Source organism: Filicampus tigris, chromosome 7 (assembly GCF_054856515.1).
Source record: "Filicampus tigris isolate MCC_2025a chromosome 7, RoL_Ftig_1.0, whole genome shotgun sequence".
In the NCBI taxonomy this organism is placed as follows: domain Eukaryota; kingdom Metazoa; phylum Chordata; class Actinopteri; order Syngnathiformes; family Syngnathidae; genus Filicampus; species Filicampus tigris.
The window spans coordinates 16,379,604-16,399,550 of NC_141223.1; the positions used below are offsets into that span (position 1 = coordinate 16,379,604).

General features: G+C 40.2%; 1 protein-coding gene across 2 annotated transcripts in view; it reads right to left on the reverse strand.

The window, feature by feature from the left end:
- Nucleotides 1–19,947, reverse strand: part of grik4 (glutamate receptor, ionotropic, kainate 4) — a 351,164-nt gene that overhangs the window by 126,948 nt on the left and 204,269 nt on the right. For both annotated transcript variants that reach the window (XM_086035775.1, XM_086035774.1), the window contains exon 6: nucleotides 3,414–3,579. In XM_086035775.1, coding sequence (XP_085891901.1) covers nucleotides 3,414–3,579 — 166 coding nt within the window. The remainder of the gene's footprint in view (nucleotides 1–3,413; nucleotides 3,580–19,947) is intronic.

Genomic DNA, 19,947 nt, shown 5'->3' on the forward strand with positions numbered 1-19,947 from the left:
CCCCACGACTTGGAGTGAAACTGCAACACATTTTCAAAATAACGGCTGTGGGTTGCACGCGAAGGCAAACTAAGTGCGGACATCAGTTTAGAAAGAAGCCTTTACTCTATCAAGTTGGGTGCACTGTGGCACGGATTATATATAATGGACTAACAATTAGACCCTCGCGGCTGAAGTTAGTGGGCAGCCATCTTGCGTTGGCACTGTTCCTGACAACTTCTTTCGGGATTTGGTTAAAAACACCGTTATCAGCGCGTGGTTTACGACATGATCCCTGTATGGAGTAATGAGAGCTTCTCAAACTATGAACTTCACTGTTTGCATTGCCCATTCAGAGTATATTATCTCAGTATCGTGAATCATGACTTTGAGAGGTTAGGTTTACATTTCGCAGCAAATTTTGTCCTGATGGGCTTTGCTTTCATTTCATTGTTCATGGTTCTGACAACATGATGCAGACGCCTAAGTAGCACTCGGAAATATTCAGGTGGCTCTCAGAATATATGGTTCGACCAGATGTTTAAACGCTGATCATTTGTTGGTGTCTATCCTGCCGCCAAAGTAACGGTGTAACATGATGGCCGTTGTTCAACATTCAGAGTTAATTTTCTACATACAATTGGTCATTTGTGCCAGTTTTTCAACTGACTATCTTTGTATGAGGGTAGTGAAGCTGTTTAAAGTGTGAAAATAATTCATTATTTATTTATTTTTTTACTTGAGTGCTCAGTGCTTGGTACCCAGGTACCAAGTGCTCTAATATGAAACAATGGAGTGGACCACAGGATTCAACAATCTCTTGCGAACAAAGGGGTGAGCCAACGATATTTATTAATAATTTTTACCTGGTTTTAAACAAGTTTATTTTTGGGCTCTCATTTCACACTCCTGGACAATAATTTCTGAGAACCCCCCATATCTTATAAGAGGAAATTCATAATTATATTCTTACCATTGAAATGTGCATGTAGCGCTTCTCCCAGACTTAATGATACAACCTTACGCCACACACTATGGAATTTTCGCCGTAGGGACAGAAAATAACATGAAAAGCCCCAGATAAAACAATGTATTCAAGTTAGGCGTGCTTAGCGAGTGGCAACGCAAGATTGCTACGGGTGGCTTCACTTCTCACTACGGCAAGTAAGCGGCATTGTGATTCCATTCATATCTACAGTAAGTCTGTGACTGTTGGTTACAGGTGAAAATGGGGTGGAGACTACCATATTTAAAAGAGGTTTTTGTGTATCATATAGCTCTGATGGTTTTCAGTTTCACTATGGAACATTTGTTAGAGCACCGCAAGCGCAAAATGAAGTTTGAAGTGATGGTATTGGGAGTGTTAGTGGAAGACAGGCAAACATCCTACTGAGTAACAGAAAAGAAATATATTGCATCGATAATATATTTTGGGCTTCTTTTAATCAAACTCAGAGAATAGGCCTACCAAGTATGCCCCCATCAGCAGTGATGTAGGCATTCGCTCAACATTTGCAGGCAAAATGTCTGATCATATTCTAACATATATTGTATGTTTGATGTGAAAGGATATTGTTACGGTAAAAACATTTTCCCTTCCTCAGTTACATGTTATTGCTTGACATGCCGTGAACAGGTTTCATCCTTATATCAGTTACTGCACAGTTGCTGTATAGGGACATTGTTCAAACATTGCAATAACATTGCATCACGCGAATTGTAGCTCGACTAATGTCGGTGTTGGCGTACAATCTACCTTTGGGCACAATTACACCTCCGCTCAAATGTGTCCTCAGCCATCGTTGAAAAATATGCAGGAATTGGTCACACTCTATTAGGCTCTCGGTGGTGTGGATGATTAATGAAGCCAGAACATGTGGACAAGCCATTGACAGTATACTGCCAAGCCAATGTCTGACTGCAGCAGTCAATGGGGAAGGGGCACGGCTCAGGGAGCTGGGACCAAATGATTCTGGCGGCCCTTGCACACAAAACGAGGGCATGCCACTCAGTTTTCCACTGAATGGAAAAGGGTCAGGGAGAGAATGCAATCAATATGCCCAATTTTCGGGACAAGCTCATATTTGATGCCACTGTATGAGACTAGTTGTTATCTGTCCCCTTTCCTCAACCCAATCACTATATTTTGCTTATGATTTGTTGCTCAGCATCATTCTCAACAAACCACTCTCCTATTTCATTTTTTTCCCCTCATTTCCTTTTCAGACCTCTTGTAGCATGCCAGCACACAGCTTAAAATGTGTTCCTTTTGTCCCAACACACCCAAGTCTACGTCCTAAGGGCGCCTTAGAAGCCAGCATTCTAATCATTATTTTTGGCCAAGGCTGTGAGGTGAAATAATCAACTCCTCTTCAGAAAAACAGGATCCAAGCTCTGCATGACCTCAGACCTACACTATAGGAAGAAACACCTCGTTACATTTGGATAAATTGTTTTTACATACCAATTTAAGACATTTAGATAAGAATATAAGATATTGGTTGATTTTTGTGCATTAGAAAAATGTATTGTTTGTGCATATGTGTATATACTTGTATGGAAAGAGGTAACAAATCTATTAATAAAGTGTGACCATGTCAGTGTGGCATGCTGTGAGTGACATATGTACTACTACTAGGAATGAATGGTGAGCACCAGTCAAAGAGGAACCTAAAGTAGTGCACACTGAGATCAAGGTGGGTGCTACGACATGTCTCAATTCCAACTGTGTCCTGTTTGATATATGTTTAATGTATTTCTGTTCCTGAAAGTGAAAAGCTGACAGTGAAACGAAGAAAAAGGTTAGCTGCTGCCACTCAGGGTCATGGTGTCTTTGTCTGGGGAGTTGTAATTACTGCTCCCTGGACTACAAGAGGGTGAGAACAGACCATGATTTAATCTTCCTTTCTATTTGCGAAAATAAATTTGCCCCAAGGGGATTGAGAGGCTTTTTTGAGGTCATTCAGTTTAGTATCTTTGGAATCTAACGAGTGCCTTTGACAAGGAGTTGGTGAGATCAATGCGGGCTTCAATTACAAAATTTGCTCTCTTTTTCTTTTCTTTCATCTGTCAAGGTTTGATCCTTATCAGGTGGTGTTCAGGGAATACACATAGACACGCTATATTTAATTTGGATTTTAAGATGACGATTATGGAGTGTAGACTGTTTATTTTGGGATGTTCGCATCAAGCACGCTTTGTGGATTGCAGCAGCTGCTTCAGACAAAGTGTCAGAGGGTGAGAGTTTGATAAAGTGCTGCATCTGCTGCTGGAACACAGTTGTTGTGCATCTGGGATAGCTTGGTGTGTCAACACATCTTAAAGGAAAAACACACGAAACACTGTTTGCTCTTTGTCGGCAGGTGTAGGGATGGGAGTTGGCGAACGAGCTCCCCGCGTGTGCACACCAGTGTGTGCAACGATTCTATACTCACAGTCGGCCTGTGCACAGATGAGGCAGGCTGTGGTGCTGTTAAAAAAGGTGAGAAGGCTCGCTATAGCCAGACTGACATCCATGTTGGTTGGCCTCAGGTCGAGAGTGGTGAACCGAGGGAACTGGACCTTGAGAATGTCTTCTGGAGCCACCTTCACGTAGGGCACCTGCACAGAGACAAGGATGTGGAGAGTACAATTTAAGTTTAAATGTTAACCATAGACCATTTGGTCAAGGAGGTCTGAGGACTACATGGAACCTGAATTGTAGCAAGAGTTTATAGGTTCGAAAAATCAAAGCCAGGTTATTTCGGATTGCCATTATCTATGAGGTGAGGTGTTGAGCGATCACCTAATCCAAAGTCATGCTATGTACAGCCTCACAGCTGACCATCACATTTCTCACACTACCTGACAGTTAGTTGTCTGAGAAATAGTACCCGCAACCTGTGTTTCAAACGTTGACTATTCCACTTCTGACAGCATTTTTCACAGAAGCCTGAGGACAGTACCCTCAACCTGGATTTGAAACCAGTTTTACCACTTCGGACATTTCTTAGACAGATGTCTGAGGCGTAGCATCCACAACCCGGATTTGAACCGTGTCAAATCACGGCTAACCATCCTACTTCTGACACGATTTGTCAGGGAGGTCAGAGGAGGCCCAACATTTTTGACACTATCTGATAGTTGTCTGAAGAGTAGTCCCCTCAACCTTTATTTCAACTGGCTTCAAATAAAGGCTGACTATCTCACTTCTGACACTAATCCTAAGAGAAGCCTGAGGAGGAACCAACTATCAAACTTCTGACACCATTGCTGTGAGATGTTCGGGGAGTGATAATACCTTCAACTCTTGGTTAAAATAGAATAGAAAACAATAGAATACAATTGAATAGCTTAAGCTCAGCTCACCCTCCCGCTTCAAAGAAAAGTCTCAGGTTAATACCTGCAATCCATATTTGACATCAGGCTGAAGCTGACATCCCACTTCTGACACGCTTTGACATAACACGCTCAACCGCAAACATATACAAAATTGCCAGAGTGTAAGATAGAAAACATAAGAAGGAGGAACGCCATCAGACAAAAAACATTGTGTGTGCGCCTGTGAGTATATGTTTTTCTTTTGCGAGTCAAAGAAAACCCAGGGGTCTATTCGGCTGCAGACGCATACTCAGAACACACAATTTTAGTGAGTGACTAAGATCTCTGTATGGATCGCAGAATTTGTTGTCATACCACCCACAAGAACAAGCTTTTGCTGGAGAGAATTCGTTTCAACGCCCCCTCAGCCACTGTTTTAAAACATGTGACTATGGCTCAGGTTAGCAGTTTGATTTCAGGTGATATGACAATGACAAAATAGCAGCACATATCATAAATATAATTGCTGGTGCTGATAGTATTTTATAGCTATAACAGGGAACCTTTTGGGGAAATCAACAATGATATACTTACAAGAGGTTGAAACAACATTTGTAACTCTTTCACACGAATGACATCATTCACTTCATTATCACAGAAAATTAGAAAGGCAAACTTTTCTGATCAGAGATTTTTTTTTAATATAATAGAGCACATTTTGTGGTTTTTAATTGTGTCCAAAACCCTGGGTAAATCCTGGCTTAGTAGTATTCAGCGAAAAGGATATCATTAATGAGTATAAAAGTCTACAGTGTTTCCCATGTCATCAAAAATTAGACACGGAGGGTAAGAAAAGAAAAGTCAGCCAAGCCCTCCATGAGAATCAATAAATACACTTATCCTGTCCACTTCAGTTGGTCATGTGATCTTCAAATTGATTACCCTTGTTCTCACAGTGTTGCTTTGCTGTAGTATTATAAATCTGTGTATCCCCGTGTGGCCTGCAATTAAATACAAACAACCCCACGTGTACTAAAAGTTATTTCTGACACTGGCTAATTTCTACTGCCAGTGAGCAGATGTAGCAGAACCTCTAACGTTAAACACCTCTCCGGTGGCACGATCCGGAATTCTCTGTGCAAAAGTGCTTCTAAACCATGACGTGAGTGTGCTAAACTGCAAAGGCACTAAATGTTTTATCATGGCAACTAGTCTATGTGACTGTGGGCAACAATGTATCCTTCTAACAACAACAAACTGGCACTTCCTAAACCCTATTGTATCACTATTCCAACCCAAATTGTCTATCTATTTCCCCTGAATGAAATTAGTGTCTGCTTCAATATGATGATGTGACCACATAGTCACGACCAAGGTTGACCTGAGTGGGAAATGGGGTGAGAGTGAGTAGCAGGTGTTGGGTCAGTCAGCTGGCCAGGCATTAGGGTGGAGCCCAGTGAGGCTTGAAGGGGATACTGGAGGACATGCTGGGTCTGAGAAGAGCAACGGGGATGGGAGCCTCTTCATCACGGCAGATTGCTTGTCTGTATTCTTCTCAATGGCCATACATTGCATTCCTCCTTGTCCCCATATTCCCTTGATTAGTTTTCAATCCTTGCCCATTGTCGTGTAATTGAGTCCCTTGGTGTCTTGGATGGATGGAGGTGCAGCCAGCAGTGACAGCCCCGATGGAACACTCAAACTTGGGTAATTAGGAACCCTAAACCTGGGTAATAGTTGTATAGCACGCAGGGGAACTCAGCCCCCCTTCAGGAGTGTATTTGATTGTTCCAATTGGATTTGTCAATTTTGCACTTCCATTTTCTAAGTCTGTCACTTTTTCTCGTGTTTCTTTGTGCCCCAGCCTGTTCCATTCTAAATTCCACTGCTTACCTGTCTCACTTCTCTGAACTTTCACTTGGTGTTTGCTGTGTTACTAAAAAAGAAACTCCCTTTTGGGGATGGGCAAAGAAACGATTAATTGCTCATTAAGAATTTGGTCTATTGTGTGGAATTGATTGTTGATTAATTGTGTCTTGAAGCAATCAAGGGAAAATGGATCATACTGCTTCGCTGCGATGAGCCAAGGTGGTGTTGATTCAGGCGCAACGTGTTTGCTGTCTAAAGATGTAACAGAGGACATTCTTATTCTTATATCTTATTGTGATTGTACCGAAAGGGTGGAGGTTGAAGCGAGACCATTTTAAAGACCTAGATACACCAAGCCAACGTCAGAGGTCAGGAAGCAGCTGATTGCGCCGTCTGATTGGTGTAGTGACCACCGTCGTAGCATCGGAGCCTGTCATGCAGCGTCGATTGGACATTTCAGCATGTTGAATCAGCGTCGTGAGTCATGACGTTTGGTCACTCTGATTGGCTGTTAGCTAGCAAATCAGTGCACGGAGCATGAACGGGTTCATCGTGAGCGAAAAATTTGGCTGAAATCATTGTTTACGTTTTTGTAATCCTAGAATACTAGAAGTCATTTGTGATGACATTTTGCTCGCACCTCTGCTGAATACATTGGTGGTAGGCTTGTGAAGTGTGGTCTCTCTGTGGCACCGTAGTGCACGTGCATTCTATTAGTTCACCATTAGATGGAACTAAATTCTACACATAGGACCTTTAATGCGGCTGACCGTCATGGAAAAGGAATATATGGAAAAATAATCAGGTCTTAAAAAAACAATATCACAGGCTAAGTAACATGATGTCACATATGAAAAACTGAGCAATCCCCACTCAGTATATCCGCATTGAAACAGTTCAGCACTATCTTAACATATTGCCCCCTCATGACAGCAATCAAAGCAATTGACTAATGAATTGATTACCTAACAGTTTTGACTCAGAGGTGCTCCGAAGACAGAAAATCCCGCATGAAGAACAGCAAGCTGTCAACCACATTTGAGGCCCCTGCCACACTTCTTATCTGCAACCAACAGCTCATATAATTCACCCGCATTCGTTTATTAATCTCAAGAAAATCTTTCCCATGTATGACCGTAGGTGAATACCTCTAAGACAATGCAAGAAGCTTCTGCTAGGATTGCAAAGAAGAATGCAATTGTAATGGGAGTAAATGTAGCTCATTTACTTCTTCCTAAGGATGGGTATTCCTTTATATGACTCATATATTTATCAAATATGACAATCGTAAATCAGCCTATCAATATATGTAAATGTGCCTTTTCCTTGACGGTATGCTCGATAACCCTGCCAAGTGCATCCCCAGATGAAAATAGCCGATAATTTACCACGACAAAATACCTGTTAATCCTCGTTCCCTGCACCACACGTCAGTCCATGTGAGATCCCAGCTGGTGAAAACGGCGACATGCCACTTGTGTCTTACTACCGTTCCTTGTCATTCAAGTTGCAAGAGGGTCTAAAAAGTGACTTATTGTTGGTAATGTCATACCATTAGAGTGATTTACTTAAACATACACGGCAATGTTCAAATATTCCAAAACCTTTCCAGTTAATAAACATTTTAGAATGATGGCAGTTTGGACTTTTGAACAAATGATTCCAAATACAGTTGATCTCAACGGGGGAAATTCCAAACAAAACTGAGGTGGCACTGTACCCTCTTATCACGTGGGAACAGAAATTGAGGTCCGATATTTGTTCCATGGAGTTTGAGGGTCTGTTTCCGCTTATTACTATTTTAATGTAGAATATTTGATAAAATATAGTTATATTTTATCTGATGAATGCAAATGAATCTAATATTTTCCCTCTCCCTGTTTTTAAGGTGTTTAATTTTCTGTTTGAAAAATTAAACTAGTAAAAAAATTAGTCAGGCACAAAACAAATATCCAAAAGTCAACATTTGCTGTTTGAAATTAAACTGATGTGTATTATATTATTATTTAAGCATTTGCTCAGAGTCATTATTGCCATGGGAGCAGGCTTAATTGCATCTGAAAATTGTGTGGGGGGAAGAAAATATCTAATATTTACAAACATGAAGACCCAAAGGTAGCGTGTGCTTTCTGGTGGCATTACTCTGAAGAGTTGCAGCGTTGACTACTGCCGAAAGACAAAAGCATGTCAGCAGGCTGACAGGAGCATGAGGAGATGAAGACAGAGTACAAGTCAAAGAAGAGAAAAAGCCGAGACAAAGCCTACAGGTGGATTGTTATATGATACTGACCAAGTGTAAGTTTCCATGAGAGAAATTGCAAAAAAGGCAAGAAAGACATTCCACAATAATGAAGAATGGTGTGAAATTGGACATTTTGCAGTTTCAATTTGTTACATGTAGTTTTTATTTTTTTGTACAAACCACAGACGATATAAACGTCAAGGACATGATGTACTTCAGTTCACAGTAAAAGCTTGGCAGGAAGGCTGATCTGTCATAGAAATACTGTACTTAGGCTATAAAATGGACAGTAGACATTAAGTCTAAGCGAGTGGAGCGTGTATGTTTTGTTCAATACCAGAGCTGGGATGACGCCTATGTGACGGGCCGGTCCGACTATCCGCCTATGACGGACGCCCATTTTGTAGGCGATAAGCAAAAGATGTGAACTTTGAAAAAAAAAAAAAAAACAGAATAAGCGTAGTCAGAAGCTAATTTTTGCCATGTATCTTCAATGTAATCTTCTATTGTCTATTTTTTGCAGTGATGCTTCAATGGCCACGGCAAGGTTTCCATTTCCCGTTGGCCGTGGCTTTTTGACAGCTCATGGGTCCTAAAAGGAGACCCATTTTCGTTGGTGGCCGGGATGTTTTAGCTCAGCATTCAGCGCAATTTGGTTCCCAGCCGGTGAACCACGCAGGAGTGTAGCTTCGAACCCCAAGCGCGTCACAGCAAATGCGGCCGTGCTGCGGGTGGACTATGCAGCAACATCATCAGCTACTGAATTTTTTTTTAATTGGATTCATTTAATCCGGACATGTAAATTGGTTGCACATGACAAACTTGTGTAAAACAAACATATGGTAATGTTTTCCAAAAGACACAACAACAGATATATCTTAATTAATTATTTCCCTTTTTATTATTCCAGCACGGCTACTGTGGTTGGCGTGGGCGTGCCACAGTGCAACAACAGAACATCGTCATAAGGACACACGGATCTCTCTTCCTTCTCATAGTCTGCTCTGGCACTCACACCTCCCTCACTCGCACACCCCTCACATCCAACGAGTCTCGGGAACAACAAAACTCAGTAAAACACAAATGTCATCACAACACAGATAACCCAATTTGTTACACTATATTGAAATATTTTTAAGAGTAGACAATTACGTTATTTTTAATCATGTGCAACCTTCTGAATCAAGTAAATTCAAAGCCCCCCCCAGTTGATGCAGTTGACAATTTTTTTGGGGTGTGACGTTGCAACCTGAGTCATCGATGCCTACACTCAAGAAATTGAAGCGCTGCTCAGTCTTTCATTGACAATATACAATAAGTGAAAAAGTGATGATAAAAGAACAGAGTGGTTTTGTGTCCTTTGTTTATTCCTCTAGAGTTACGAGACAAGAGAGTCACTAGAAGAAAACCTCTCAGCCCCCCCACCCCCTCCGCCATATCACACCGAACAAATATGTGATTTTGGAGTCAAAACACTTCATTCATCCAAGAAGGGCACTTTAAAAAGCATGAGCAGCACCTTTATAAATGGATAGGCAAAACATAAAGAACAAAGTTGCACATAAAGTGCAAAATCTATAAGTATAATATAATACGAATGATATATGAACGTTCAATTCTGAGTGAAACTGGACACCCTTCGGAGAAAAGATCTTCAATTCACCACCTCACCGACTGCATCGCTGAATTTTTTTGACCCCAAAATGTGCGTACGGATGGGCTAAAGCTTCCGGACTTTTTTCCCTCAATTTTTGGGGGAGAGGGTCACGTACTTAACGCAGCACATTGCGTATGCATCTTTCACGCCTGTTTTGTGCGCACGCAGCGTTGAGAAGTCCGGCCGCTGTACACTTGCGCAATTTTTCCCCGTCAAGTTTTTTTTGTTGTTGTGATAGGTCACATACAGGAAGTTACGTACGCACACACATTAAACTGATGATGTTGCTGTGACAGGCCTTTTTTTTTTTTTGCCTCAAGTGTCCTCCGGAAATTTGGATTGCAGGAATGTAAGATATAGCATTTGGTCACAAAATAGACATATAAAGAAATATGCAAGTTACGCTTTTTAGTTCTTGTATTATCAAAGTTTTTGTATGCTGCCTCATGTTTGTTGGCAGACATATCAAACACTGAAAACTACCACCCTTTGGCAGTGAATACATGTTTACTGAGTCAATGTTGTTGGTTTCCATTGTATTTAATACATATTATAATGTAATGACAATGTGGCTGTGTTGAAGACGGGACGTGATTTTGTTTATCCTCTTCTTGCATGTTTTGAACTTTGGCTGGCAGCTCTTTTAGTAATATTGTAAATAGAATTAATCATTTGACCGCACCACGCAGCGTGACAGAAGGCATGGCAGGTCTTCAGACCGCGGCTTGACAGGCGTTTAATGAGGACGTTGTCACTGGAGTACAAATACAATCCACGCCAGGCTCCACAACAGGGAAGAGAATGTACCTTTGTTCAGCGGCAAACACATGTCAACCCGGTTACACTGTGCTTACAATATGCTTACATTTATTATTGCTGGCATGACCTAAAATAGAGCTGGAAACCTTAGATTGCAAAGCCAAGTGATCTAATGTCCACTGACTTACTGTAATTACCTATGCCAATTATGCATCTTTGTTTGTTTTGGTTACAGCTGTAGCTGTTATGAAATGTTCTATGTATTATATTGTATTGTTAGGCAACATTTACACTGCGATGCTGGCAGCAATGACAACCCAGTTTTAGGCCACCGGGAACAAAAGGACAGAGGTGAGCATTTTGCAAAATTTTCCCGGTCCGTCAGTTTTCGTGACAAACATAACTGTCATCGTCAATTCTTCAGTCAGTCCGTCAGGCGAGTTCGTCAGTTAGTCTGCCAGAAGTCTGTCGGTCTGTCACTACCCCCGCCCTCCCTCCTCCCAAAAAAATCTGCAAAACGGATGTCCGTCAGTGACGGTCCATCAGTCCATCACTGACAGATGCGGTTAGTGATGATATCACTGACATTACATTCGATAACATGCGTCAGTCCGTCATTCCGGGCAAATGCCCGGGCAAATGTTACAGCCTTGGCAATGATTTGTGCTCCATTGAGTGCAATTTTAGTTCAACTCAGCTTTACAAATTTGAACAGTACATTCAAATTTGGACAGGAATTAAAAGCTACTGAGCTGGAGTTATTTCCCTGCTATAAAGTGTAAGCCTTTCTGCTACCTGTCTGCTATGAACCCACGTGGAGCCTGTTGTAGAGGCGGTGCGAGTAGGTGAGCCAGCCATATGGAGCAGAGCCATAATGTGGAAGTACATCTGTTGGTTTGAACCCCAAGTGGCAGGAGCGCTAAACCTCTTCATCACAAAATTTTTTATGGGTCATCAAACATGTCAGGCGCGGCTGCAGGAACGTTCACACAGTTTGGTGGTGATGTTTGAAGGGTGTTGTTTACAGTACACATGTTGCAAAGTCCTGGCTATCAATTAGCACACAACACAGGCTTGGATGATGAAAGGGATATGTCCTTGAAACACTTGTCGCCAAATGGTCTGCTGCAATGCACCTTAAATCAGTTTTCCTCATTGAAATGCCCTCATAAACCAGCACAATTGTTCATCATATTTTTAATAAATACAAGTAGCACTGCATTAAATACTAAATATTAAAAAAAGACAGCGTAAAGAAATCAACAGATTATATAGTCACTGATGGTATATATATATATATATATATATATATATATATATATATATGATGGTGTGGTATATTCACCTGAGCATATATTCATTTCCCAGTCAGTGATTTTGTGAATGTGCTCTTGAACACAACATATGTTTGATAAGTGCATGTGTGTTTGCAGAAGTCTGGCAAAATCACCTCCGTTTCCTCGTTCTTTGCAAGCTGTGTGTCAAAAGTGTCGGCCCTATTTAACGTTTGTGTGTTTTTTAAGACAATGATGAGTGAAAATAGTAAGGTTCGCCGGATTAAGTTGGCTTGTTTGTTTGAAGTCGATCTCTTTTATGCTTCGTTGCAGACGGACCATCGTGTGTCATGGAGGTAAGTCTCCGTTTCATATTAATATCCACTTAAGTGGCTTATTGTTTTATTTATTGCATCACTCGTAGCTTGAGACCATTAAGAAGGCGTTTGTGAAGCTGTTGTAGGGCAGACGTGTGCTTTTGTGGTCTTTTCAAAAGCTTTTTGCAGAATGGGGGCTTTACATGATCGCAGACTTTGAAGTACTCGGCTGCCGCCGACTTCATGTTTTTACTATCTTAATCAACATTAGTTACATGTGATTGAATGTATTTTTTTAGGTATACTGTTTGTTTCTACGCTATGTCACGGCTCCGCCACCCGCAGGCCAAGAAGGAGCAAGTGTGTCTGTGCGCATTAGCTGTCATGCTATTTTAGGCTTGCTTTAAAACAACCAGTGTAACCAAAACACATTTGGATGCAATTATTCTTGATAAACAATATATCTTTCTTTGCGACCACCACAGGTACACTTTAAATAAGTGTGCATTTCCAGATATAATGGCTTGTGACTAAAGGGATATGTTCAAATATTCAGATTTTACACCAATGACAATTGCATTTTTGTAGCGCGGAACATGCCATCCATATATCTATATGTGGCTCAATAAAAGTGTCTACTAATGAGCCCTGTAAGGTGATGGGCAGATTGTGCCTTGAGGGACAGAAATGCAACCCCTTTTTGATAGTGTAATCTATTGCAAATTGAACAAGTGCATGGCTATTTTGCTGGCAACTTCCCATTAGCATTTGATGCTTATTAAGTTGATGGGGATGGTTCCGCAGGGCAGTAGGAAATGAGAGCTTGCATGTGGTAGACCTCCCTGAACCCCTTTCCCATTAAGCACTTTATGAGAGATTTACTGTGTACGATCAGCTGTTGAAATTCAGATAACGCTGAGTAAAAAATATCGAATGGTAAAGAAATAAAGGCACAACATGGCTGTAGCAACTACACCCTTAGCAACCAACTCATCTTGGTGTCAGTCCCGCCAGTGAGATCTCAATTTGTGGCAGTAATGAGCCTGCTTCTGGTCCCAGTAGCCGTGGATGTAGCAGCCTAGTGATAAAGATGAAGAGTGCTGCGGCTCCCATGGTGCCGTTTAGGAAAGTGGAACATTGACCACGAGATCTCTATCTCATTGATCAGACGGTTCAGAGAGAAAAAATTCATTTCCTCCTGGAGTCGGTTCCTCACTCCAATGCCCTTTTTCCTGGGCCAATGTCGTCACAATGTACCGGTACATTGATTTAGCTAGAAATGCTCTCCTGTTTGGCTATAAAAGTGGTGACATTTTGTTTCGGGGAATGAATAAAAAAACACATTCAGATTTAGAGACAGTCTCACATCTTCTATGATTGAATTACGTATAGTTGACTTCAAATACAGTGCTGTTTATTGAAGTGAATGGAAATGCCATTAATTTGTTCAAGCCACCTAACAAATAGTAATAATTAAATGCAATGTAAAAAATAAAAATGTAATGCAACCTGATTAATTCATTACAACTGCTTCGGGTGTGTGTAACTTGACCACCGGGTACATTGTAATATAATCATGAAGACAAAAATGTTTTAAAAGTTGATCGCGATTAATCACATTTTCCAACTACAATTTTTTCCAAAGCTTGGAACCGATAATTACTTGAGTATAATCTTGGAATTAATGTAGGAAAAAATTCAAGTATATTTTGATTCAAAGACTGTTATAATAGCTTTTGTTGATCCTTGAATACGCTTATTTTCCTGTAAAATACAACAGTTGAATGATACACCAAAGATGTACAACTAATATGGTATTTGAATTTGGCTTTGCAAAGTGAGCAAAATATTTTTTAAATATTACTTAGAAACTTTTAAATGTTGACCAAATCCTTTCTTGGTTTTTACTGATACACACACACACACGCACCCACACACGCACACACACACACACACACACACACACGCTTAAAAATATTAGTATTGATATCAGCGATACCGGACCTGTATTTATTTGGTATGGGACTGTCACAAAAATCTTGCAGTATCGCACACCACGTGATGAGTAGGTTACTATTATGTCCAACATTTTCCATGGGTAATTGGGATATGAAATGTCAACGAGACAACCAACAAATCTTAAAATATCTTGCATTTGAGAGAAACACAACACAAGACAAGAACGTCTTAATGAGCAACTGCTCACAGGCTGAAAATTGTGCTATTTTAATTCTATACTGAATGAGACACGGGAGAGTTGAGTACGTTTTTCATATTTTACCACAGTAGCAGTTGAAGACACAATAAGCATCACAATAAGTAAAACAAAATCATCCACGTTGAAATCAAATTTCTCTGCTTTTAACTCACTGTTTTCCATCACTTTCATCTCAAAGACCGTATATTAATGACAAGATCACGGATGTGGATAAGCACGTGACGCTCGAGCTGTTGCAGCCATGACAGGATAGATCAAAAGTAGTGTAAAGAAAAGTTCAGCGGAGGTGAAGCCAACAGATGTGCTTCTCTAATTGTGTTCAGGTAGGGATGGAAAAAAGCTGCATTTTGTTTGTTTTTAATGGCACAATTCAGCACAACCACAATATTTATAACTACTATAACAACTATCTATTTTGTGCAGGGCAACAGCAGAAAGACTCACACCACTCATAAAAACTATTCGGCTTCTGGGGAAATTACAGGATGAAACTAAAATAGTCTCGACTCGGCATGATGCAAGACGGGAAGGACCCAAATGCAGGTAGGTGAGGCAGGAGCACAGTTTGTAAGATTTTAGTGAACTGATAGGAATACAATTGACCGAGTATTGATGTTTGGCGTGGTAACGAGGCTTGGCTTGGCTTGGTGTGGTGATCGGCTTTGTTTGGCGTAGTTCTGAGGCTTGGCGGGTTGACAAGGCTTAACAACAGGCAGCTCAGTTCTAAACAGTAACAATAACAAGGCCGACAACAGCAACTACACGACAATGACCAGACAAGGACTGAACAAAAACTAGCAACTTAAATACAAGCACACTGACGAGATAACGAGAAACACATGGACAAGAGACACAAGGTAGGAGGGAGTCGATTGGCCAACACTAGGGAGTGGAATGCCCACAGGTGACACAATAATCACTGACGAGACAGACACAGAAACACTGAGAACACAAAACCAAAAAAAGCCCAAATCAACACAGACCAAACATGACAAAAATGTACTGTGTGACCTTACACAGGTAAACTTCATTTCGCCTTAACCTAAGTTTTTGAACTTCTGCCATTTACATGCGCCACAACATTAATCACAATTGACGTTTTACAGCTGCTATGACATGTGATATCAATGTAAAGATCACGTGACACCAAGATAAATAATTAAAAAGAAAAAATCCACCATTAATGTAACCTACAACCTGCACAACTCGATTTTATCTAAATCTTTTCGAGGGGATTAATTTAAATTATGTGGTTGTACAAGTTTGCAAACCCTTTTATAACTGGGATGTGTATTCAAATGCATGTTAAATGGGAGTCAGCACAGACATTTAAAGCACCTATGATTAACTGCAAGTACATTCACTGCTACAGTATTTCGAACTGTTCATAATTGATTCCAACTTGACTAGGCCCATGTTATATCTTTATTTAAAAAAAAAAAAGTGCAGCCACCCCCATGATTCACTATAGGCATGGTGTTCTTTGCCAAACATACCTTTTGGGATTATGGGCAAAAACTCAAGATTTGTTTCAGTGGACCATAACACACTTATTATAGTATTGGTCACATTCATCAAGAAAAATGATTTGAGTTATTTATTTTTTGTCATTTTGTATATCACAAAAAAAAAGGCATTTGAACAATGGCAAGTCGATTTTTATATCAACTCTAAGTAGTTGCCATGACAATGATCTTCCAATAATTGCACTGTCCACACTATTTTAAAGCTGCCTTCGAGAGTCACACTGCTGCATACTGATGGAACATTAAATTGTCTACATAAATGGAATACAGTACATGACTCCTTTTATGAGGCAGGGAGACTCACTGTGCATTTTAACCTTAATTTTTAGACCCAAAATTCATCTGGCAGAGTGGCATATGGATGTACTATCGACACTGCCTCAACATTAAACCTAACACAGAGTGCTGCTCTGGTATGAAATATAAATTGATAAATGATTTACAGGAATGGCCAGTGGAAACTCGGAGAGGCCCTAGACATTCATTGGCATATTTATATTCGACACAGTTTTAAAGGGCAGCACCTCATGCGAGGAAGACACATTCTGCATATAGTGTACCTCCTTCTTACAACCTCTTATGGAGTCTTATTGGAGAGTGGTGTAAAAAATTCAGTGAGTAGGTGGATGGATGTCTCCCTAGTGACTGAAAAAAGACATCTGGGAGATGGACGACAGCTCAAAGCAAAAAATTGAATGTGAGAAACAGTCTCCAGTCGCTACTTTTTGCTCTTAAGAAGTATTACTCATTTAAATTGACCTTACTATTTGAGACATTAATCTTCAGATTATCATCATCCAACACTCAAACTGTTTTAAATTATACCGCAGTATAGTCTTTGAATTTGTTCTTATATTGTCACAGTACTATGAGAATGGTAGACTGTCAAAAACTTGGACGTTTGGACATAATCAGACCATCTGGTAAAAGCGTACAATTAAAAAAAAATAATAATAAAATCATCAAAATGTTTTTTATGTGATTTAGTAAATATCGCACTTATATTTGCACTTAAATAAAAATTGGTTACTACGCATGTCAACCATAACGAAGAGCTTATAAAGCGTGCACTTTGAGTCGGTTTTCTGGCCGTAGGAGTGACTAAATATGTCACACACATTCATTAAATATACTAGACATATGTGAACATATGTGATAAAACACGTTAATTTGTGATAAAAAGACAAAAAGCAATGTCTCGTGAATGCTCGCCCCAACTGCCTGAGCTGGAAATTAATATGTAGAGCTAGCCATACCGCCTACCGTATATAACGGACCGGTTGGCCTGTCCACCTATGACAGACGCCCATTTTTTAGGCGATAAACGATAGATGGTAAATTTTAAAACATAGTCTGACTAAGCATAAATGGAAGCCCATTTTTTTCATCTATGTAATCGTCTATTTTCATGCCAGTGTAAATCACGGACCATGGAACTAAAATGGAATAGAATTTACTTTGTCGAAACAAATCTTTGATTTGACTTTAGCTACAGGGTCTTTAAAGCTGCCTCCCCGAGTCAAATTGCTACATGTTGATGGCACATTCAATTGTCCACACGTATATCAACACATTCCTCATTTGCAGAGGTGGGCATTTTACAAAAATGTTCCAGTCCGTTTATCGGCATCTTGTCTGCAGCCTGGGAGCCCTTCCGCCCTCCATCCTTTTTGTCAAGCGGGATCAAATAGTAATCACTTATCAGTCGGTTCGTATAGAATTTTAAATGAGCTCTCATTAGTGCTCTCGTTGACCATGTTTTTAAAAAAAAAATGTTTTTGATAAACAGCAGAAAACAAGCAGAACTAACAGGAGTTGTCTGCGAGCACGCTTCAATGTTGACCCTCTGCCGGTTCGCAATGTGACGTCACGTGGCCAAAAGATAGCACTCGCGCGGCACGCTATTAGGAAATATTAGCTGACCAAAAACATGCCTGATGTAAAATAAAATGAATCAAGCAGCAAACTTACAGGCATCAAACAAAACAATAATCATCAATGTCAGGTAATAGACGATTACACAGACGGGCAAAAATACACTTCGGCTTGGTCCTGAATGTATGTCATGCTCAATTACCAGTGTTGAGAAGGTATGCATTAATGGAAAACCATTGCTTTTTGCTGTAATGCAATCTAATTAAATTAAGTTGCCATTTTAACTTGGCAGTGATCCAATTTTGTCCATGTTTTGCATTCTGTAAAAGCTTCCCACTGGTATTTGAAAATGAGCTAAAATACCATTAACTGTCCGCATGCATTACTCCTCTTGTTGTGACTTTGGATTCTCCTTATCTTTCCCACACAATATAGGTACCATAACCGGCTGTTTTTTTCTGGGGCTGCTGTTGCACCAAAATAACAATCAACCATTCCATCAGCACCACTGTATATTATTGTGTACATATAAAGCACATAACACAAGACAAAATGTCCAAGTTTCCATCCGTGCATTTTCCATACTGCCCAACCCAGCTGACTTTGGGTGAGAAGCGGAGAACATCCTGAACTGGCTAGCTATCTACTCACAAGGCACATACTGTATAAACAAACAACATTCACAGTCATATTTATACATGCCTACAGTATATATAATTTCTATAAAATGGTCTTCAATTAACCTAACGCGTATGTTTTTGGAATGTCAGAAGTACTTGGGGCAAATCAACACAAGAGGAAATCATGAAAGATCCTAAGATTCAAGGACCAGCTTCAAATCTGTGAGGCAGGCATGCTAACTTCTAGACCAGGGGTCAACAACCCTTTTGAAAATACTTCCTGTGCAGTGATTAATGCGAAGGGCTACCAGTTTGATACACACTTGTTAAATAACTAAATTGCTGCAATTATTAATGTTTATTTTTGAGAAAATACTTTAAGACCCAGAAGCTGTCAAAAAGCCTCGGCAGCAGCCAACGGGGAATTGCAGCCTCGCTGCGGGCATTGAAGCCCCACCGCGAAAATAGACCATAGACGATCACATACATAGTAACTATGCTTAGTTTATCCATCTATTTTTTATTTTTTTTTTAGTTTCCCGTCTATCATTTATCGCCTATAAAATGGGTGTCCGTCATAGGTGGATAGATGGACTGGTCCATCACATAGGGGTTATACCCAGCTCTGTAAATTGCGAAGAAAATGTTTGGGTTGATTTCCACTTTAACCTGTTTTAGGCCTTTTTCATTTGAAAATGTATCCGGTGTTTTTGCTCATGAGTCTATATGATTATTTTGAAAAGGCTATAAATGTTTGTTGTCATTGTTGAACTAGTGCTATGAACATGACTCTGATTGTTGCGGTAGTTCAGTCACTTAGCGAGAGAAACTCCTCATCTGATTTGACAACTGCTTTTCTTGGTGGCATTTTGTGACTCTTGGCAGTTCCCCATTTTTTTAATCTTTTCGCCATAAGATGAAAACCCTACGAGCAGGTTCAGTAAAGACACTAGCTAGTCGGTTAGCATGCTTAGCTGTCTCCATTAGTTAAGCGAAAGTCACGCTGCAAAACTAGCGGGTGCTGCCATTAATGTTTTGAATTAGAATAGAAGGTGTAGGTGATAAGATTAGTTGTATTTAGCATCAGGGTGTAAGACTTGGCTGAAAATATCAGGAATACCGATTTTTGTTTTTTGTAGCAATTGACTTTTTATTAGACTGTAATCTATGTAAAAAGTTTCATTTTACCTTCATAACACTGCCCATTACAAGGTATAGAGACTACAGTTGACTACCGTGAGCAAAACATAACAGACAACATAGCAGGCCTTCCTCAACGTTGATATTCAGCTCGAGACTGATGTCAACTCAT